This window comes from Thunnus maccoyii, chromosome 2 (assembly GCF_910596095.1).
Source record: "Thunnus maccoyii chromosome 2, fThuMac1.1, whole genome shotgun sequence".
Classification (NCBI taxonomy): Eukaryota; Metazoa; Chordata; class Actinopteri; order Scombriformes; family Scombridae; genus Thunnus; species Thunnus maccoyii.
Window position 1 is genome coordinate 10740619 of NC_056534.1, and position 23452 is coordinate 10764070.

Here is a 23452-nt window from a genome sequence, read left to right on the forward strand (position 1 = left end):
GAGTAGCAGAGCAGGTTTACTGTATGTTAAGGGCTACTTTTCCAGTTTTTACAGAAAAAACAGTGATACGAGCGTCAATTTTCATCAGTAGATGTTCAAAAACTAAAAGCAAGCAAACCAAAGGGTGTGACGTTAAATTAAAACCACTTCAAGTCAATTACAGCTCATTATACAGTAGCTTTCAACTGGAAACTGCTGGTTTTCACTGACTGCCTCTTCTGTAATCTCCCTCTTTACCCCTCCTGGAAATTATGAGTAATGAAGGAAAAACTACACTGGCACAGAACGAAAGTCTCTAAACTAAGACATCATCCATCACTGATTTCAAACGTGGAGACAAAAAGTGACAGAATGTTTTTTAGGGGGATGATGTCAGACCTTAAAATAAAGAAAAAAATGAGGAAATACATAGTCAACCTTGTTTTCTTTTTGACGCCACCCTTTTCCTCCCCCTTTTTGCAGTTTACTTTTCTTCCCTCCTCCTTTCCTTGTTCCTCTTTCTTTATGCAGAAGTGACCTGTACGTCCCTCCCCCTTCTTTTCCGTGTCTTTCATGCTTCACAAGTTTTTTTTTTTGACTCCCCCTCAGTTCCTCCTTTTTTTTTTTTTTTTTTTGAGAACATAGTATTGTGTTCTTGCTCCTCCCTCTCTTCCTAGTTTTGCTGAAGCAAAAACTTTACCACCTCTTACTTCTCTGTTTCTGTTGAAAATAAAAAAGTTTGCTCACATATTAGGTATGTTACACCCATGATCTTTTCCACCTTCAGCATAGGCCTGAGTAAACTTCCTGTATGTCTCCCCTTCAGAGCTTCAGTCAGCCTGCTGTCTCTCTGAGCTTCACTGTACCCTCCTCCACTTCCCCCTCTGACCTCTCCTCCCCTCTCTTCAGTTCAGCTTCTCTCTTCCTGAGCTCACTCTGTCGTTGGCGTTCGCGTTGACTGGCCAGAGTCCGCGAGCTAAACACCCTCTTCTTTATTTGATTCGCCACCTTGCTCTCCCTCTCTCTCTCTCTCTCTCTCTCTCTCTCTCGTCTCTGCAGCTTTTCATCTCTGTCCTGCCCTCAGGGTAAGTAGCCTAGAAATTATTTAACGGTTGACTGAGTATGTTTAGACATGTCAGTAACACATACCCGCACACACACACACACACATTTTGTAAGTGTAATGCATTTTTCAGGAAAAAGTAGAGGTGAGCAACAGGCGCTTTTACCCACAGAGAGCATAGAAAGGTGGATGTTATTACCTAAGATGTTTTTTCTTTAGTAAAGTAACTGACTGTGATGGAGATGTTTGACTTCATTTCCTGGGTGTGTGCTTCAACTTTAAAGTGTAAAGTTTGTTTTGGGGGGGGGAGGTTTACTCTTGACCTGCATCATTCCTCTCATGCCTTTGCCAGTCTGGATTTCATTAACACAACCTGAGATTAGATCAGTGTGTTTCTCTGTGTGTCAAAAGTCAAGATCAGCTGATGCTTTGCTTCTCAAAGTAACTTAAAGAGTCTGAACAAACTTACAACTGTATTAAAATTAATATTTCAGTGAACTTTATCATTTGTTTGAAACTTTGTCCTTTTAACAAGAATATTGCGACTTCTATATTTCTAGACTCGACTGTTATCTCTCAGCCCACCAGACACTGGTTCCTCACACCACTTCCTGGTCTGCTTCTAACATCTGATTGGCCATGGCGTACCATAGCTTCCTGCTGGAACCAATTAGCTGCCATGCCTGGAACAAAGATCGAACCCGTGAGTCTGTCCGCTTCCTTTGATTTGTCACTCAGGGCTTATATTTCTGTGACTTTGAGTCATCTCATCCCTAAATTTCGCACAGTTTCAATCACAGACATCATGGAACATCTTGCCTCGACTAGTGTCTGCGCCAAAGAACAAACATTGTAATAGTCGGAGGATTGTGATTGGCTCCCAGGTGGGAGAAGGTATTTCCTGTTTCCTGTAACAGCGAGGGTGGCGTCGGGGGGCCTTTCTGAAAGGCTCTTGTGCTCCGTTAGCTGCAGGAAACTAATGCCATATTTGGCTGTTTTGATCAGCGCTTTGGTTTCTGCGCAAAGCGGATGTAACAGGCGGCTGTGGTAGAGTCATACAGTCAGAGTCTTTACTCAATCTGAAAGCTGGGCACTTTAGTTTTTTCAGCTTGCAGGCTGAACACTCAAAAGAACACAAAAATGCACATTGAAGCACCCACACTGCTGCTCTCAGACAAACACTGCTCCTGACTCATCTGCTGACTAAAACATGTGCAGGGTTTGCTACAACATTATGGGAAGGAAGGTCGCAGTTATCGCACATTGTCTATTTAAAGATACCATGTGTCTGTGTGCTGCCTGCAGGCAGATACTTACTGTATTTCTCTAGTTTTCCCTCTTCTCATGCATGCAGTCAGCTGTTGTGCAGTATGTTTCACTCCACTGATCAGCCTCTCTTAAACTTCTCCGGTTAATCACACTGTACTTTGTCCTCACACTGATGTTTTTAAGTTTCACTCATCTGCATCACACTTTCTGTTGATGGACAGTATTCTGAAAAGTGTTTTTGTGCTCCAGAGATCGCTCTTTGCCCCAACAACCATGAGGTCCACATCTACAAGCAAGATGGGGCCAAGTGGACCAAGATCCATGAGCTGAAGGAGCACAATGGGCAGGTGACAGGTGAGACAGACTCACACACAAACTGTGATTTATCTTCATAGCTTTTGTATTAATCTGCTACAAACAAAAACAAGCTGCAAAAACCACAGTTCACATGAAAAGGCCAATTTTGTTTCCCTTTGATATAATAAGTCTTGTCAAGTGGCAAAAAGTAGAAGAAATTCACCATTTCCAGTGAACAGTAATGCATTTCCTGACAACAAATATTGCTGAATCTATATGTCTTGCCCTGACCAGTGGTATCTAATAAACTAAATATAGGATTAATAGGAATTGTACATTTCGGGAAATATGCTACCACCAGAAACTGGTTAGCTTAGCTTAGCATAAAGACTGGAAACAGACTGTCCGAAGATAACCAGCATCTTTGAATTTCAATAACTTTTACATCTATATCTTGTTTATTTAATCCATAACAAAGTGTTAAAACCTCACATTGTAGTTTTGTGTGTGGGGATTATGTGTCAGACTATTTCTTGACCGGGTGTAGTGACTGCAGGGAGTCTTGTTTTCACTAGGAGGCTGCCAGACAACCATTAAAAACTACAAATACTGGTATAGGTAGTCATTTTGTCACTTTTGGACAGAACCAGCCTACCTGTCTCCAGTCTGTATGGAGTGCATCATATTGAAAAGTGTTGCCCCCCTCATTTATGTTAATGGAACGGCCGATGAGTGTAAATCATGAAGGGTTTACAGGGATAAAATATAAATAAGAGTCTCTTTCCTCTGCAGGTATTGACTGGGCTCCAGACAGTAACCGTATAGTTACTTGCGGAGCAGACCGTAACGCCTATGTGTGGACCCTAAAAGAGGGTGCGTGGAAACCCACCCTGGTCATCCTCAGGATCAACCGCGCAGCACGCTGTGTGAAATGGTCACCGCGAGAGAACAAGTTTGCTGTAGGCAGCGGCTCTCGCCTCATCTCCATCTGCTACTTTGAGCAGGAAAATGACTGGTGAGGTTTTAGAGGGCAGCTTCCTGTCTCTAATTTACATGAAAAGGCTGCATTTGATTATTATGAGCCACACTTCAAGAGACTCCAGCTTGATGTGTTGTTATCTACAGGTGGGTGTGCAAGCACATCAAGAAGCCGATCCGCTCCACCATCCTCAGTCTGGACTGGCATCCCAACAACGTCCTGCTGGCTGCTGGGTCCTGTGACTTCAAATGCAGGTATCAGTGCATCACACAGGTGTTAATATACTTGTGAGGACCCTCTAATGACTACATCTGCTTCTACTACTGCTACTCCTGTCTACTCTGCACATGTGGCACCCATTACATTTCTGGATGTTTTTCCTTATCTGAATAAAGGCTCTTAGGATAGAGGGTGTCCTGTGGTGCACAGATTCTAACCCTCTGAGAAAATGTGATTTTGTCTTGTATAAATAAACTCAAAATTGACTTAGTCCCCAGTTGTAACTCTAAAAAGTAAACCAAAGCCATTAATCTAATATCTAAGTTTAACCGTAACCCTAAACTAGCATCTTGATGAGCAGAGTTCATCATATAGACAACAGAACAGAATAAATGATAAATAAAATTAAGATGATCCTCTTAGTATACACCACCTTCTCTCTTCCTCGTGTCTTCTTCACATCCCAAACCCTCTCGCCCACAGGGTGTTTTCAGCCTACATAAAGGAGGTGGAGGAGAAGCCTGGCCCTACTCCCTGGGGCAGCAAGATGCCGTTTGGAGAGATGTTGTTTGAGTCCGGAGGGTCCGGAGCTGAGAGCCAGACTTCAGCAGGAGGCGGCGGCTGGGTGCACAGCGTGTGTTTCTCACACTCTGGCAACCGTCTGGCCTGGACTTCCCATGACTCCACCCTGTCTGTCGCAGAGGGCGGCAAGACCGGAACGTAAGAGAGGGCGGGGCAGCTTACCTGTGTGTCTGTGTGTAGTATTTGTGTGTGTGTTAATTGATTTGGTATGCACTCTGACCTTTGTTATGACTTCCACAGGGTGAGCAGTCTGAGCTCTGAGACACTTCCTCTGCTGTGTGTCACCTTCATTACTGAGAACAGCATAGTAGCAGCTGTGAGTATTCAAAACATATCCGACATTTATTCTGAACACATTCAGCTGTTAATTTTATTTTACTTTATTTACATACATTGTAAGTACATATGTATGTAATACATACAGTGTGCATCTGATTGGCAATATTGATGAACGCAAGGTGACAAGAGAACCAAATGTGAAAAACATGACTTACTGAAGATTCTGCATCACAAACCAGCCTATATCCAGTCTCTCATTACCCTGTTGATATTATATCCACATATCTTCCAGCTCTAACTGATTGTGTCCTCACATGTTTCGGGTTCCTTCAGGGCCACGACTGTTACCCGATGCTGTTTGTGTACGACGGCGCCAAAGCCAGCTTGACATTTGGTGGCAAGCTGGACGTTCCTAAGCAGGCAGCCCAGAAGGGCATCAGTGCCAGGGAACGTTTCCAGAACCTGGACCGTCGAGCCTCGGAGACCCAGAGCACCGACAAGGACCTGAACACTCTCCACAAGAACAGCATCAGGTACGGAGAGAAAACAGAATACGTGTTTTGATCCCAGCCTGTAGATTTATCTTCAGAACTGTCAAGTTTTTAATTAGTTAGTTTAATTAGATTTTTAAGTCAAGTGAGATGTATTTTAAGTTTTTAAGGATATTGTGCAGGAAGTCAAAGTAAGACAGGTTTGTAAAAAAGCACTGATGAGAAGACAGTGGAGATCATCCATTTGAGATTAAATATTCAAAGAATCTACACTTTAAGATAAGTCGTATATAGTCGTACATCAGTTAGTGAGAGTTGGAGTGAATTATTATTATTTTTTCTTCCTAAAAGTCATTCATATTTCCACCTGGAAATATTCAGCTATTTAAAAACTCTGCATTATGACTAGTGATGTTTACCTTACATCATTTCTTATTTGAAGCTTTACATCATCGACAGGCTGCTTTTTTTTTTTGCAATATGATATGTTTGTGTTACAAAGAGTTTGAATTGTCTCAAACAATATTTCAGCCAAATCTCAGTGATGGCGGGAGGACGAAACCAGTGCACCAAGTTCTGCACCACCGGCATGGATGGAGGAATGGGCATCTGGGATGTCAAGGTAACACACACTCACACACACACACACACACACACACAGCTGACATTCACACACTGCACATATGGTATTTTGTTGACATGGTGTTTTCACAGATATATTCTTGTTTTTGAATATTTCCCTTTCTTTTTTCAGACTCTGGAGTCTGCTATGAAGAACTTGAAGATAGTCTGAACTGAAGTTTGCAGTTTACCCGACAAAAAGTAAAGTAGCTTCTGGAGATATGAAGAAAACTGCTGCCTTATTACACAAAGCTTCTTGGCCATATTTTAATCAGGTATTTTTTTTATATACAGGTTAAATGATTAGACGTGGGTCAAACAGTGTTTGTAATCCCTCTGAAGCTCTTTGCTGAGCTTGTAAAACTCAACACTGTATACAGAGGGCCTGACCACAGGTTTGCAAATGGTACTTAATGAGTTAGATTAGTATAATCACAAAGAGCTCAGTCTGAGCTGAATGCTTAAAGCAGGTATTTTATATTAGTCACAATGAAGGCTGCAGTACTTGTTAAAGCTTATGCTGGTCATAATATGCATTTAATAAATGATTGCTTTTACAGTATTCAACCATGTCTCGTTCATTACAACAATGTGTTATTTTGGAAATCAGGGGGTTTTAACAACCGGAGCAAATTGAGCTTGATGATTCATTTTTGACCTCAGAAAAAGGACTTGATAAACCATCTCAACTCAAGGTTCACTTACTTATTTATTGTTGTTCTCCTCTGTGTCACCACATTGCAACAACATCAGGAAAAAGTCCTAGAGGTGCTCAGAATCATGGAGAGTTCCCTGGCAAATGAGTAAACGTTATATAGTGGTCGAAAGCTCCAGAAGAAGTGAGTGAGTGACCTTGAGTTGAGATTCTTTGCTCAAGTTAAGGAAAAATATACATTCTGTAATTACCCCCCAAAAAACACAGTAGGTTTTGAAGGCTAAATTTTGAATAATAAAACATGATAAAGGAATTTAGTATTTTTCAGGATGGAGACTTTGAAATAGCACTTAGAGCATCATGTGGGAAGATAAAATGTACAAAGTAGGAGTGAAAAACATTGTGCTCAACCAAAAGCAGTGTGAGTATCCAAAGTCAAAGTCCAAAGCAAAAAAGGGGTTCGCACACATAAATTAGATGTTTTCTTTTTATTTCGTTTAAATTTTCCAATACAAGCGCAGGGGGAAAAATACACAGATGTTTCAGCTGCTCCTTCTTCAGTGCGAAGTGAAACTAAAATTTACAGAAAATATAGTCGAACAGTTAAATGAATTCATATTATGAGAAAAAAACTCTAGAGTTGACACTATTTATCGATTCCATTTAATCTATTTTATATTCAACTAATTGTTTAAAGTCCCCCTCCACTCAAAAACATGTTGTTTTTTATTGTTCCTACAGTTGAATGTTTCAGCTTCACTGTGCAGAATGATGTTTGTGCAGAGTTTGACACTAGAAGAGTGTTTTCACATTCATCTGCTGAAAGTGGAAATTTTGTCTGTGCTAATTGAAAATCGGATTTTAAGAGGCCTACAATCATGATTTATGACATCACAACTAGTTCCTGGTCCAATATTCAACTTATGCAAGTGTGATGTGGGAACTTGAAGCCTCGAGTGAATAAACACTGAGAATAAACTTTACAGTGAAGTAGGAGACATCTTGCGTCCAGCAGTTAAACTTCTGAAACGAAATATATTTGCATATTCATAAATTCTGGAATATTTAATGAGGGAGAAAGAGGAGATGTAATTTTAAGGATTTTAACAAGATAATTGAACTTTTTTTGTGGAAAAACTATATCATACACAAATTATTATTCATACATCTTAAAACATTTTGAGTTTAAAATCTATCAAGTAAAAAGTTCAACGTTTTTTTTTCTGGATCCAGCTTCACAAAAGGGAAAATTTGCTTCTTTTGTATGTAACTTGGATATATTTGGGTTATGGACTGTTGGTTTGACAAAACAAATAATTTAAAGACTTTGGGCTCTGGGAAACTGTGTTGGGCATTTTCACAATTTTCTTTAATCATACGAATATTCAATGGAATTGACTAATATGATAATAATCATTAGTTGCAGCCTTAAATATTTCACAGGTTATTTTTGGTGGTTTATTAAATATTTCTTGGGCAGGTGAGGTTGCACTGTGGGGACCTGGACTCCTGGCTTCAGTATTATAAAAAACCTCGACACGGCACTGCATCCAGATCTCTGCAAACAAGTGTGAGCTGGACTGTGAGGAGTTAAATTCATTTTTTTGAGAAGGATTCATGTCATTAGAGCCCATCTGAGCAGGGACTTCTGCTCCTTAAATCATGTTTCTTTATAGCTGGACATAATAATAAAACACAACCATCATTATTTTATCAACCAGCCTCCAACTCAACGCCTGCATCTCCACCTAGAGGTAGAAGCAGGAGCTGCATGCAGAGGCACAAATCTGCACAAATATCCTCAGCCGTGAATCCGTCCCTCAGAAAATGATGTGGCAGCCGACAGTGATGAAAAACAGCCCTCCTCGCCGAGTCGTGATGAGGTGAAACGGCGGCAGGAGCTCCAGCAGAGAAAGACCACCTCCACCTTTGCAAAAAAAAAAAAAAAAAAAAAAAAAAACCTCGGCTGGTTCCTCAGAGACCATCACCGACGCCCACACTTCCGGACTCGGTCCTCTGGAGGCAGCTGGGTCGGGATGCATCCGTCTCCCTGGTGCTGCTTGAGATGAAGACGACGACGTCTTCCCGGTAAAACGGCGACGCTCGTTACGTTACATTAAAGCTGCCCGTTACAATCTGAGCAGGACCGATCAAACCGCGGCGGTTATTCGCTCAACACTCAAAAGGGGATTCAGGCTTTAGCCATACTGTCTGTCTGCTGTCAACTGTTGCTTATTTCCACTGTAAATGAATCTTGTAAGGTAGGTGACATCATTTTGTGTCTCCATAATTATAATTATTACTAAATCAATTAGAAATATTAATCATATTGCAGCTTGATAATGATGTTAATGATGATGATGAGGAGGAGGAGGAGGAGGATGCTGAGGAGGATGCTGAGAGGGTTTGGGTTTAAAAAAAAAAAAAAAAAAGTCAACATTTTATATTTCAACATATCTTATAACTGATGATGTAATAATCTTGTAGCCAAGGGTTTATTTGCTTGACAAGCATCATTAAGAGCAACACACACACACACACACACACACACACACACACTCCTGCCACTTCCCTCCTCATCCTCTTGCTCTCTCCTCTGCCTTTTCTTTCAGTGCATGTAGTCATTTCTGAGACACAGTAGGCCACACAACACAAACACACAAACACACACACACTCCTTGTCCTGGTCCTCTCGTCCGACTCACTGTATAATATCTGGACTTTCACATGGGAGCCCTGGGTCCGGGTCCAGGCTGTCATTGCGGTTTCAGATGGGTTGTAGCCTCCTGTAGGAAGAAGTCAAAAGAGCTGAAAATACAGTCATCGTCAGTTAATCTGCTGATTGCTTTCTCCGTTAATCTATCATTTGGTCTGTGAAATATCAGAAAATAGTACATAATGTCCAGTATAACTTCCTAGCGAGCAGGTTGACACCTTTAAGTTTTTGACCAACAGTCCAAAAGCCAAAGATATTCAATTTTCAATGATGTAAAACAGAGAAAAGCAGCAAATTTTCACATTGGAGAGGCTTAATTTGACTGAAACGACTGAAATGTCTGTCAGTCGACTAATCGACCATACTGCTTGAGACTTTTTAATTCTAAATATTTTCTGCTGGCCACAAGCAGCTGACATGCATCTGATATGGAAAAGCATTTCATGTGTGGAAACTGTGGGTTGAATGTGTTGTCATACTAGAGACTGAGGCTTTAGGCAAATGATCATATTACAGCTGAATATGATATCAGTTGTCCTGCATGAGTACACAGCTTCTGTATGTTTCGCTATTTTAAGAATAGGAGGTGGTTCATCATTTATCTGAAAAATAGGAAAATTCTGATTAACAATCATCTTTTTGACTGCCCTCTTATGTCACACTCAAACATGCATTGTAGTTTAATGGAGTATAGCGCTGCAACTAACAATTATTTTCTTCATCAAGGATTTTTTCTTTGATTAATTGATTCATTCTTTAGTCTATAAAACGTCACATAGTGAAAAATGCCCGAGCAGACATCCTCACATTGCTTGTTTGGTTTGACCAACAGTCTAAAACCCAAATATATTTAATTTACATTGACACAACAAAGAGGAGATCAGCAAATCCTCACATTTGAGGAGCTGGAATCAGAGAATTTTTGGCATTTTTGCTGTAAAATGACTTGAACAATTTACAAATGATCAAAATTGTGGCTAATTATTTTTTTGTCACTTGACTTTTCAAGTAACTGACTAAATACTCAAATACTTTGAGGTTTCTTTTTACATTTGACTTCCTTTTATCACCTTATGTTCTTACACATAAAGCAGGCTGTTGTACTAAATGTTCACCGTTAACTCGACTGGGTTTTGTGGTCTTCGCGGTTCAATATGATGACTGAAGCTGAGATCATTTCTTCTGTCCATCCTTGTGTTGCATGAGAAGAGTTATCATGATGTTTCCGCAACTCTGCTCCTCTCTGTCCAGTTAGTGTGTTTCTCTGCCTGGCCTCTGGCCTGGTAATTATCAGCCAGCTTGATAAAGTCATTAATGACCCGGCCAAGCCTGCTGGGCCTGGCACTGACACACATACACACACACACACACCAAAGATAGAGTCAATCAGACAGCGTGAGGCCAGTGTTGGACGTAGGGTGAGGAAGCCTTTTATTTGGGACAGGACGGTGTGTTTCTGGGCCGGGTCAGCTAGTTAGTATTAATAGCTCTGAATGAGTGTCACTCTAAAAACAGCTGCTTAAGGAGAGGGAACACAATGTAGGAGAGAGAGAGGAAAGAAAGGATGCGCCATATTTGTCATGATCTCTTTCCCGTGATTCTTATTACGTGAGGTAGATTTTATACTTCAGTTCTTTCTCCTGTATGTATGTTTACATAAATCAGCATATTTTTTAATTTCCAAAACATCAACAAGGTTTGAAATAGACACGTAGGAGGAAAACATCGTGTTCCATCATCGACAACTTGAAGGGTTAAATCACTCCGCTTAGACCGTTGAATATTGTGTTTAAGAAATGCTTTAGGCTGAGTTTTCTCTCGTTCCCTAATGAGACGGCACATAAACACACAGTAAATTGATGTATGTATCTATAAATGATGCTTGTAGGTGTTTAGGTGTGATTTTTAAATTGAATGGTATCTCTCTGACGGCAGCGCCTCTCTCATTTTGAGTCCCACAAATCTTAGAACAATGTGTGTGTGTGTGTGTGTGTGTGTGTGTGTGTGTGTGTGTGTGTGTGAAAGAGACATCGCTAAATCTAGGTCTCTTATGAAATCTGGCTCTGCAAGATGCAGCACAAAAAAACAGGGAGGGGTTGTGGTTTGTGAGTGTCTATGTGCGTGCGTCTGTGCGCGTGTGTCCGTGTTTGTGTGTCCGCGTGGATGTCTTTGTCCGTTTTGCCTTCCTGCTTGTTAATTTAATCATCGGGAAGCAGAGAGGAGACAGAGGCCGGGTAACAGAAGGGGAAGACTGAAGAGATGAGCAAAGAAAGATGAAAGAAACGAGGAGTTTTCTGGTGTGGAAAAAAAAAAAAGACAATCCCTGCTCGGTGGTTTCCATGACAACAGTGACATCACTGATGGAGTGCTACCTCCGTAGCTGCTCTGTGTTTGTTTGGGTTTCTGCGCAAAGTGTTCGTGTTCAAAGGAAAAGATCTGAGTTTATATACACACAGTTGTTTTTTTCTGTGTGTGTGCTGGCATATCTCTGCATGTGAATTCTTCATGAAAGACATCATCATGACAAACCTCTGGTTCAGTCAGTCCGTGGTTACCCGCTGTTGCCAGGCAACAGCAGTCATGGCAACAAGTTGAAGCATAATCTAGCGTTGCTAAGCAGAAGGACAGGGTGGGGTGAAATTTTATGAGCATCATTGAGAAACCTTTCAATAGAAATATTAAAGATGTTTCAAATGTTTTAAGGACAATAAGAAGAAGAAAAAATGAAAATAGATTATAAATTGAACAAAAACTTCATGTGAAGCACAACATAAATACTGTTTTTAAGGACAGAAATCAATAACGTTGCTGTAAATGTTTTTTTTTTCAATCATAATTTTCATTTTTAAAATTTCTTCTAGTGTTTTCAGTATGTCATTGTTACATGTGTCTCAGTCCAGATTTTTTGTTCAAATCTTAAAGATGGTATCGAATATATGCTACATAATCTGTTGAAATGTGATCATTTTCAGGTTTATGAACAACCGTGTTCCTCCTAACAAGAGATACCAGCCTACAGAGTATGAGCATGCTGCCAACTGTGCCACGCATGCGGTAAATGCACACACACACACACACACACACACACACACACACACACACACAGATGATATAACTTGACACTACACACACACAGACCACACAAAGTGATCAGTGAAAACAGGAACACTTCCAGTATCATTACATAACTGGATTTTTTTTTTAAAAAAACTACACCCACATCATGCACAATATTTCATTTTGTGCTGCATGTTTGTATCTGAATCTCATGTTTCATTGATGTTATGAATTTGTTTAGTTATGGATAATCCCCAGCCTACTGGGCAGCTCAGTGTTACACTTCCAGTCGGAGGACCGATGGGAGCGAGTGTCTGCCTGGGTGTACGGGGCGGGGCTCAGCTCGCTCTTCATCATCTCCACCCTGTTTCACACTGTGGCCTGGAAGAAGAGCCACTTGCGGTACACACACACACACACACACACACACACACACAAAAACACATATGCTTACATTTTGATACAATATTTGGACTGCACTGTAATATTGCAGATGAGGTTAAAAGACGTGCAGAATGGTTTTTGGACAATATGCGTCCGTTTCTGGAACAAATGTATATCCCAACATCCCATATTTGTTATTGAGATCTGAAATGCACTGATGCTACATGTATAAACAGTGTTACTCAGTTGTCACGAGGCTGTTTGGTCTCTCCCCTCAGGTCTGTGGAGCACTGTTTCCACATGTGTGACAGGATGGTGATCTATTTCTTCATTGCTGCCTCCTACGCCCCTTGGTAAACAAACTAGCCTGCTAAGTGTGTGTGTGTATATATACGTGGGGACTGTGTTTATATTTGTAGTCATGTCTTCCTGTTCATGTGTCATCAGGCTAAACCTGCGGGAGCTGGGTCCCTGGGCGTGCCACATGCGCTGGTTGGTGTGGGTCATGGCTTCTTTTGGAACCACCTACGTCTTCTTCTTCCATGAGAGGTCAGTTTGCACATTCGTACGTTCACTTTGGTCAGAGTCAGACTGTCTCTTTATTTATACATCTAATCAATATTCCTCTTGTGACACAATAATCTCAAATCAAAGGTCCAGTTACTAGCTGTTCTGAGGTGTCAACCACATCTCACGGTCTTCATCAGAGAATGGAGTTTTCTTAGGTGTCATCACATGACCAAAGTGTAGGGATGCACCATTCCAAGTTTTTCCCCCCATACTGATTCCAAAATGTGAAATCTGTAAACCTCTATGCATGTAACTGATTGAGATGTGTGTAAAGTAATGAGAGGCTGTTTGAGCTGTTTTCAGTTTCAAAATATTAAAGAAATATCAGCGGTTGCTTCACACACACATCAGCTTATAGCAGCAAATAAACAGAATAATGTTTTTGATGTGGATCAGTGATGTTTGGACCTGATCCATTTAATTAAGTTCAGTATCTCTGCTACTAAAGGCCCCAAATATTCTCCACACAAGTATGCAAAGTTCTATAGTTTGTCACCTGAAAATTCTTGATGCAACGGAAAGAGCAAGCTGCAGTCTGCACATTGCAGCGAGGGTCAGTATTGTATGAAACAACAAAAACAAGCTGACCTGTTTGGGTTCACTTCCACTCATAACAATCATGCTGACCAGTTTGACAAACCTCTAACTGAACTTTGTCATGTCTTCATTCAGACAGAAATTCTCCATCCCTCCACAAATCAAAGGTTGCACATCAGATTGTCAGGACAGAGCACCGCAGCGCTCTCCAAGGTGCTGATGCTGCGGTTGGGACTGGTTAGGGTGCTATACTGGTTCTGTCTCTCTCTCCCCCAGCCGCTGGTGGGAGGGTTGCTGCCAGCTGAAACATCCAGGCAATAACTTCCCCGGTATAATCAAAAACTTCTCCTGTTTCCTAACATATAAATATACCTCCTGTTAGTGATTCCTGGTTGATGAGTCTTGAGTTTGCCTTTCATATGTGCTTATTACCAGGAAGAGTTATCTCAGTTCTTTTTGTTGTTATCAGCATTGTAGATTGACTGTCTTTAAGTGAGACTAGGTACATATCCCTGTTGGCTGTAATGTTTTTTGTTTTGCCAAGACAATGAGCACCTTAACGCTGCTTCAGTCTTCTGTGCTGTAAGTACAGCAGTACACATTCCTCAACAGACGCCATGTTTGATCACGACTGTGGTCAGAGAAACACTCCGATTATATTATTACAATTATTATTACAATACAGGCTATTGCCTCCTTGAGGACAGAGATTGATCACCTTCACCATACTTTCATGGAGCATGTTTATGGCTTAAGTGTCAAATGTTGGTAGTTTTAACATTAACTGCCACTTAAAACATAAAAGATCAGTGTGAGGACCCTCCTACACAGACCATAACATCTTATCAGTGAAGAGGAGGACAGAGAGAGGAAGGTGTAGCATCCCACTCAGATTTAAGACCTGGACGGACACCAACTGGGACTCCCTCATGTTTATTTGTTTATTTAAAGGATCCCCATTAGCTGATGCTATGGCAACCAGCTAATCTTTCTGTGGTCCACACCTGACATACTGTACATAACACATTACATGATTAACATTAAGTTGCATTAATATACATTAAATTACATCTATATACATTAATATAAAAAATACAAACTTTACATTGATATTAAATCAATTAATGTAAAATTTAAAGCCAGTAACACTGAACATACATTTAGATAGAATACTAATTAATTATACAACTCATATGAAGCAGAATACAAATATTGAAAACTAGTACAGCGTTATACCTCCTACTATTCAATCTGTCATCTGCATGCCAGTAGATGCTTCTGCATATTCTTTTTAAAGGATGATTTAATTTTTATTACGTGGATATTAAGGGGTAAATTATTCCAGTTTGTTATGGCTCCCTGAATGACAGTTTTAGGCCCACTGAAAGGTAACTTATTATCCTTTAGCAATTGAATGTTTTTTTTCCTCCTTCCACAGTCTAGGATACTCTCCACATAGCAGACATCTGTTCAAAATGTGACTGAAGGGACCCGAAATTAAATCAGCTGCGATGTTTAGCACCTTGCTGTCAAGATTGTCTGTGCCTGCGCTGCCATATTCAAGAAGAGTCCTCAGCAACATCTTAACATCTCTAGCCTCTACACAGCTGAATTGAAACATACAACTTTTTACCATCCATTATTTCATTACTTATCAGTTCACAGTGGTTAGAATCAGTACCACCTAGGCTCTGTCATTAAAATAGTTAGTGATATGTTGGGACCATCTGATTTAACAAAAGAGGAACATGCATTTTTCTTCCTTCCCATGATTTCATTCAAGGTATTCTTAAGTTTTTTACCCTTATGTTTAATACTGTTAATTCTTCGCCTATAATATTCTTTCTTTGTTCGATTATGTCACTTGGTTTCTCAGTTTACAGTATTTTAATCTGTCCTCCAACAATTTAGTTTCATCTCTCTGTTTCATTAAATTCTTTAGAGGTAAATAAATTCATTGGGCTCTTTTAGTTTTAGCTGTGAACTACATAGGTGCAGGTCTTTTAACAGTTTCCATAAATATATTCATGAAAGCAGTTAAAGAAACCTCTGGGTTGTCAGCAGTGTACCCATCATTCCAATCAACATTTCTAACATCCTCCACACAGTGATTTTTAGCAAATCTTTTGTATGACCGTCTATATATGACTTTGGCTCTTGCTTTAGGAGTTTTAGCCTTTTTACTGAGAGCAACCATATTGTGGTCACTAAAACCTTCTGGTACAGAGACTGTATTTGAGCATAGTTCAGGGACATTAGTATATACATGATCAATACATGTAGAGGAAGTGTGGTCTGCTTGATTAGTGAAAACTCTTGTTGGCAAGGAAACAATTTGTGATAAATTACAAGCACTAATTAACGATATTACTTCCTCGGGCAGTTACTTGCTATCCAGTCTATATTCATATCTCCAAGCAAATATATTTCATTGTTCACATCAGAGACTCTGTCAATCACTTCACATAATTGAGTGAGATAGTCAGCATCAGCATCAGGAGTTCTGTAGCAGCAGTCCACCACTATTAGTTTCAGAAGGGGTAGATGTACCTGAACCCACAATCCTTCATTCAGAATGAAATCATAACGTAGTTTAACAGGAAGATGGCTTTGTACAAAAATTGCTACCTCCCTACCATGTATATTTCTATCCCTCCTAAAGAGGGAGAAACCATAAACCAATAACTTGGAGTTCTGAATAGATGAATAAATGAGTCTCAGATACAACCAATATATGAATAGAATTAGCAAGCACCAGATTATTCAAGTCATGTTTGTTGTTCTTTATGCTGCAGATGTTCACATGTGCAATTACCAAGACTTTGTTTGGGAGCTTTAAAGGGCTCAGTGTCATTATTTGGGAGGAGAAGCTGCCTTGGTCATAAAGTCAGATGTGTATAGTTCAGGATTTTTTTCTGGGTTTGATGATCAGCTTGTTATACCTCAGCACTGCAGAACCAACCCTCGGCCAGGCGGCACACAGCTCAGGTATCAACTCCTTCCTTTTCTTCTTGATAAGGTCAGATTAGATTGATGTAAATCCATGTTATTTTAACTTTCTTGGCCTGTGATTGTATCATCTTCTTGTCCTTTTAGTGCAGGAGTTTTACTATGATCTGTCTCGGCCTACTTTCATCAAACTTCCCTACTCTATGGGCCCGTTCTATTTCAATATCCTTCACATTCAGGCCCAATTTCTTTCATAGTATTTCTTATACTTTCATCTCTGACATTTCCCAGTTTTCACCTTTTTCCTCAGGGACACCGTTAATAATGATGCTGCTCCTCCGTGATTGATTTTCCAAATACTGTAGTCCATATTTTTCTCAATCCCATCAAGGGTCTCGACAGATTTTGCCAGGTCCTCCTCCAGTTGTTTCAGTTGTTTTCCATTCTCACATAGCATTTTGTCCTGACTCTCCAATTTCCATAAGTAAACTCTCGACTAGTCTTGAGTTCCTGTATCTCTTTAAATGCACTGTCCACTTTCTTATGCACACCATCTGAGATCATTTCAACACAAGATTTAAAGTTCTTACTCTCTGTAAAAGTCCTTTTGTTGCTCCATCATGGATTGAAGAATAGCCATTGTCACAAGATCTTCCTCTGGATATTTCTGTACTTTGGGTGGCATGTTGTCAAAAACACACAGATGCACTACAGTCAATGACTTGAGTTTCTGACTCAAGTAGGCTTCAATTCCAAAAATCTGTTCAAACCCTCTCTCTGCGAACTGCATCCATGGCTGTGTTTAACTTACATAAAATGAGTATTTGATTTAAAAAAAAAAGGTTTTCAAAGTATCTTATAAGATGAATTATATGAACACAGGGAGACCTTTCTTTTTCAATGCAGTTGTATAATCTTATGGGGTGGGGCTAGTCAGAGTCTTTAATGTCACAAGGAAGGAACACCTGAAGATCTCTGCTGGTACACCCTAAAGACAGGATCCACCCTGGAGATGAAAACTGGGCTGGTGTGTCACATCACATGCAACAGCTGTGGGGACACTACAACCCTGGACAAGAGACTCAATGGACACCAGAAACAGACAACATCAGCTGTCTATTAACATAAGACCATATTAAAACAGAGACAGGCGTGGCGATCCAACTCCAAAGACCTTAGTTCCACACACAGGTCATGTGATGCCACCTAAGCCGTTTCCATTCACTGATACAGACTATGATGATAGACACGGTCAAACATGAACTTGAAATATTCCACTCTGTCTCAGGTATAAGCTCATGGAGTTGATCTGCTACACAGTGATGGGGGTTTTTCCTGCCTTGGTCATCCTCTCAATGGTGAGCCCACTCATTTAGTCTCACCTTTGTTCTCTGTATTTTTGCCATTAATAACCTGTAATGTCTTAAACACTTAACAAACTGTCATTTCTACTTCTTCCCAGCCGGAGCAGTCGGGGCTGTGTGAGCTGCTGTTGGGCGGAGCCTGCTACTGTCTGGGGATGGTCTTCTTTAAAAGTGATGGCATCGTCCCATTTGCTCATGCCATTTGGCACCTGTTTGTAGCTATGGGAGCAGCCATACACTACTACGCCATCTGGAAATACCTCTATGCCCAGCCATCCAATCAGGTCCAGACGTCCAGATGACATCAGCGCTAACCTCACAGGAAGTAGCTCCTGTGTTTGAGCGACCTCAAGGAGATGAAATGAGCTGTGTCCCAATTCAGTGGCCACCTCCTCCTAGTGGGCTGGACCTGCGTCTCCTCCTCGAAAACGAGACGGTGTATCCTCACAGAGACCAAAACTGATGGTGCATTTAGATGATCCTCGTCATTTCGTAAAGGCAGACTTCAAGCTAAATGCTGACTTCAGCATGCTAACATGTCACAATGACAATGCTAACATGCTGATGTTTAGCAGGTATAATGTTTATCATGTTCACCAACTTAGTTTGGCGTGTCAGCGTGCTAACATTTGCTAACATTAGCACTAAACACAAAGAACAGCTGAGGCTGATGTCATTAGTTTTGCAGGTATTTAGTTATAAACCAAAGTACACACACACATTAAAATGACCTGATTATGGCGCTAGATGAAAACTTAAGGAAAACTTAAAGTTACATTTCATCCTGAGGGCGACATTAATGTCTGTACATTGTTTTATGGCAATTGATCCAATAGTTGTGGGAACATTTCATTTAAAACCACAACCTCATGGTGGCACTAGAGGAAAAGTTAGGGGATCACCAAAGTCAGAAGGAAACCATGAATGTCTCCACGAAATTTTGTACCAATCCATCTTTTGAGATATTTCACAGGATAAGTTAAAACTTTGACCTGTTGGTGGTTCTACATGAAAGGTTGGGTGATCACCAAAGTAATTTTTATCATCCTCCGTGCACCATGAATGTCTGTACCAAATTTCATGGCAATCCATCCAATAGGTGTTGAGATGTTTCAGTCTGGACCAAAGTGGTGGACCGACCAACCGACTGACATCACAGCGCTTGCGTGACTAAAGAACCACTGGTCAAACTCAGGCAGGTTTAATGATACTTGAGTTTGCAGTACCAGTTTGATGCGTCATCTATCCTGACTTTACGAGTTGACGGGGACATTTGAAAGCACCATGAGGAAATTTACCGGCATGCAATGGATTGTAGGATACTGAGCGCCACAAAGCATACACAAGTTGAGTTTTCCAAATTGTGTCAAAAAAGAGGACTGCATTTGGAGAAGGGGTTGAGAGCCTTTCAGCCTGTTGTGATTAACCTTTACTTCAAAGGAGGCAAAATAAGAATTGGGACACAGCTTTTGTTTTTGTTTTAACCAATTCAGTTTATTTCTATCTCAAATTATTTTAGCAGGATTTTAGGTTTTCTTTTAAATGATCAGGGGTTAACTATTCTCAACTATTCTTGGAGATTTCTCTCTACGTGGTGCACGTCCAGATTCAGTGTTCAGGAGCTGAATTGAGGGCATTGTCTTAGTGTCAAGGAAGACAATGTTTACAATTAGCTGACTTGACTATCATAATTAGTTTTAGCACATTATTTAAAGTATTATTATCATCATTATCAGAAGGTGGTGTTTAGATTTGAATATATTTAAGAGGTTGCAACATCAGTAATTTACTATTTCAATTCAGAGTGCTATAGTATTATTACTTTTATTGTTATTAGTTGTGCTATCTACACTGTATGGTTTAACAACAGTTGCTTCAGTCAGTGATTTACTGTGATTTCTGAATCAAGCATGACTGTAGAATGATGTTTTTTATGTTGAACTTACAGATATTCATGGTTCTAGTCTCGAAGACTTAACCTGTGTGCTTCCACCTTTAGTACACTCTACACAGTAGATTATCAAGCATAAATACTGAATTCTAATAGTTTACTGTTGTTGACTAGGTTTAGTAAGTGAAGATGTCATCAGTACGATTTATACGGTATATATTTCAATGACGTACAGTATATGTTGACTTCATCTATATTTTCTTCTAATGTACTCATAGTGTTAGCTGAAACCCATCATCATTTCAATCCTAAATGAATGGGATCCATTTGATAGTTTGTCAAAGCTACATGGTTGAACCTCAGAGGGGAAAACCACTGTCTGATTCAGCACTGCCAGAAGACTGATTAACTGCCGCAACTGATAGCACACTACTACCATATACGTCTCACACTTTAAAGGAAACTGAAGCTATAGTATTGTTGAACAATCTGGCCCAATATTAAGGCATCTCAGGTGCGTGTGTGTGTGCGTGCTTGTGTGTGTGTTTGTATCCTATACTATCTCCCATGAATCCAAAGCCTTTAATCGGCTGAGTCTATGTTTACACGTGAACGCATGTACCTTGAACACATAAAAAATATATTTGAAATATGTATGTATGTATGTACTTAACGTGTCAAACTGTATGTGGTGGCACACGGTGTATTGGACAAGCTTATATAGTATGATAAATGTGGCTAGTTGACCTAAAGGTCAAACTGTCTAGTATCCATAGGTGTAAAACTCCAGTTCGACATCTTTTCACTGCTGTATGTCTCTCAGGATTTGGATCATTTGGGCTTAAAAGCCTGTGAAGCCACATTCAAGGACCACTAAAAGCTTCTTGGGTTGTTCGAGAGCTGTCTGCAGCAAACGAAAATGATCAAATAGCTGTGAAGCTGCTTTCTTTAATGCTGGCACCAATCCATAGAGCTTCACTTACTTACTCACATTCCCAAGTAGGGCAGCAGTAGTAAAGGTTTTCTGAAAGCTTTACATATGAGTAACATTAATTAAATACCCAAACAGGAAAAAAGCTTTAAGGCAGAAATTAATGATATTATAGCAGCAGTTGTGTTTATCAATAATATCAAACTATGGCTTTTTTTGCTGAAAATCCTTTAAATTTGCATCTGGATCTGCATCAAAATACACTGTGATAGACAACTGTGGGATACATGTGGCAGATTTTCTTTTTTTGTTCAAGTATGTGCAGCAGTGCATGAGAAAATGGGGATGGAAAAAAAATTTGCCTTATCTCGCAATGTTTTAGTTTAATTTAATTTAGAGGTAATTCTAAAAATGACCACAATTGGATTTGGCTCAGCACCAAAAACAAATTACCTGTTGCTTAGCTCTTGGCTTATCTTTACACTTTTTTAACCTGCCAAGCAGCAGACAAACAAGCAAACAGAGAACCAGGCAAAAAATAGGTCAGAAAACATAATCTCATTGAAAGAGGTAACAGATAATCAAATCTGTACATTTTAAACAAAAGAGCAGCTGTGTAGTAACTGTCCATGAACAGGTCTCGTGGTGTCAAATATACTTTAATTCCAAAACTTAATTATGTTCATTTCTTAATAGCTAAAAATGTTTGCAGTTACAACTTGCCAACCAGGGTATGAATGCATCATTATACTGTAGACTCCAAAAAGAAAATCAGCTAATGACAGAAAATACCAAAATTCAACCAAATTCATTTAATACATTTTGAGATAACTTGCAAACAAACACACCAGGGTGAAAACATCAAATCCTTCCAACCCAAATTTGTACTTATCCTTATTTTCTGTGAAGTTTTTTTTAGTAAGTTATGGAGATTTAATTTAATTTCAGAGCAAATTTTATGTCACTACTGACTGGGAATTGCATTTGTCTCACTGTGGATATCTCAGACTGGAATGAAACTCTTCAACTATATTCTCACATTCCAGATTGCTCTGTAGTATTTGTACTTTCAGTGTTTACTTGAGCCTCTGGGACACACCAAATGATTGAGCGTTTACTGTTTTGGAGCACTCGGGAGGTTATATCATAGCCAGTATTTTGACTAGTTCCACAGGCAGGTTTGGCGACGCTGACATGAAGTATTTGAGAATTTGACGTGTGTCTGTCTTGTCTTGGTTATAATATTTGTCTCATTCAGACATACAGTGCCCACCTGACTTTGTATAGAGCTCTGTGGTTTTATAAACTTTCCATGAAGCCTTCATGGACCCTCTGTACATTGTTTAAAGACGCTCTGTGATTGTGGAGCTGCTTACTTTGTTCTCAGTGCTGCTGGTGTTTTCTTTCTGGTCCTACAAGATTGATTATATTATCCCATATTGTTTCTCTCTTTCTCGAGTTTTCATATTGGTTATTGTGTCGGTGGTGCTTTTGTGCTGTGATAAGCCTATATGATGCCAACAATGCTTTTATCTTTTCTATTTCTCTTGTAATAAAAAAAAAAGCTTTTTCATGCAGTATATTCCTGGACTCAACATTTTGTAATGTCTTATCTCTTTGAAAAAACAACCTTTTCTCTGCAGGTTGCTCTCACAAGTAAAACTGCTGCAGCTTTTTGCCAACAAGTTGTCATCATACAATGAAATATAGAGATAATATATTTGAAATATTGCCATTTGGACACTGTACATCCATTTGTATTTGCACTATTGGAAGCATGATCTGGGGATGTATCTAAACAATCATTTGGCTGAATATTTTTATGTTTTTCAGCCTATTTACCCAAACTTTCATGTCATGCAGAAGGGCTGTATTTGATAAGTTTTGGAATCGCATACCTCATATTTCAAAGGATGTTAGTGGCTGTAACAAAGCAAAACACATTATGGTAATTATTGTAAAACAGTGTGTGCAGTTCCAAAGTAAAGATGTTTTTTTAACCCTAGATATGGTCTACATCCCAAATTACTATGGATATCCAAAGTATTCAACATAAAACAAACAGATGAGACATATGAAATAATCATGTGAATAAATACAGACAACATATAAAACCATAAAATTGTGAAATAACCCAATACATTTTTAAAACTCAGGTCATTATTATGAAATATTATTTCAGCCAGTTTATTTATTGCAGGTCATTTTTATTTCATTTTAGCATTTTGTATTTCTTTTTCCATGGTCAGATTTTCCAGAGTCAGCTGAATGAGTGAACACAATCTCATAAATGATGAGTGACATATGAAATGTTAAAACTAGTGTTTTTTGTTTTTGTTTTTTTTATTGAACATTTCGTACAGTGCACTTGGTCTAACACTGAGAGACAATCATTTTATCATCTTTTGAATATGTTAAAATATGAAAAACCAGTATTGAAACATTAAGAAAAGAAAACACAAAAATCAAACTAGACAACATCAGACTGTACGAGGGAGATGTAAACTTAAATATGTTTTGGTGTTTGTTTAATAAAAACAAACTTTTGGACTCTTGGAATAAATGAAAATGACATTATGACATTATATCGACCTTAGTTTTAAATAATTATTGGATTAT

The 23452-nt window shown here is 39.4% G+C and overlaps 2 protein-coding genes across 3 annotated transcripts; both read left to right on the plus strand.

Annotated features, from left to right (window-relative positions):
* The first annotated feature begins 891 nt into the window (after positions 1-891).
* On the plus strand, positions 892-6341 carry LOC121912469 (actin-related protein 2/3 complex subunit 1B-B-like). Its single transcript, XM_042434582.1, has 10 exons — positions 892-1064; positions 1603-1745; positions 2561-2665; positions 3401-3623; positions 3734-3841; positions 4290-4526; positions 4629-4704; positions 5001-5200; positions 5690-5780; positions 5913-6341. Exons 2-10 carry the CDS (start codon positions 1682-1684, stop codon positions 5949-5951), a joined length of 1143 nt encoding a protein of 380 aa, XP_042290516.1. The 5' UTR covers positions 892-1064; positions 1603-1681; the 3' UTR covers positions 5952-6341.
* Positions 6342-7609: 1268 nt separating this feature from the next.
* LOC121887545 (monocyte to macrophage differentiation factor 2-like) lies at positions 7610-22413 on the plus strand. 2 transcript variants are annotated; one of them, XM_042398389.1, is made up of 7 exons: positions 7610-8695; positions 12123-12204; positions 12449-12609; positions 12870-12944; positions 13039-13140; positions 17936-18005; positions 18110-22413. In XM_042398389.1, the coding sequence occupies exons 1-7, from the start codon at positions 8682-8684 to the stop codon at positions 18311-18313; spliced, it is 708 nt and encodes a 235-aa protein (XP_042254323.1). In that variant the 5' UTR covers positions 7610-8681; the 3' UTR covers positions 18314-22413. The 2 variants fall into 2 exon arrangements, with proteins under 2 accessions (XP_042254323.1, XP_042254333.1); XM_042398399.1 differs by lacking the exon at positions 12870-12944.
* Positions 22414-23452: the final 1039 nt, after the last annotated feature.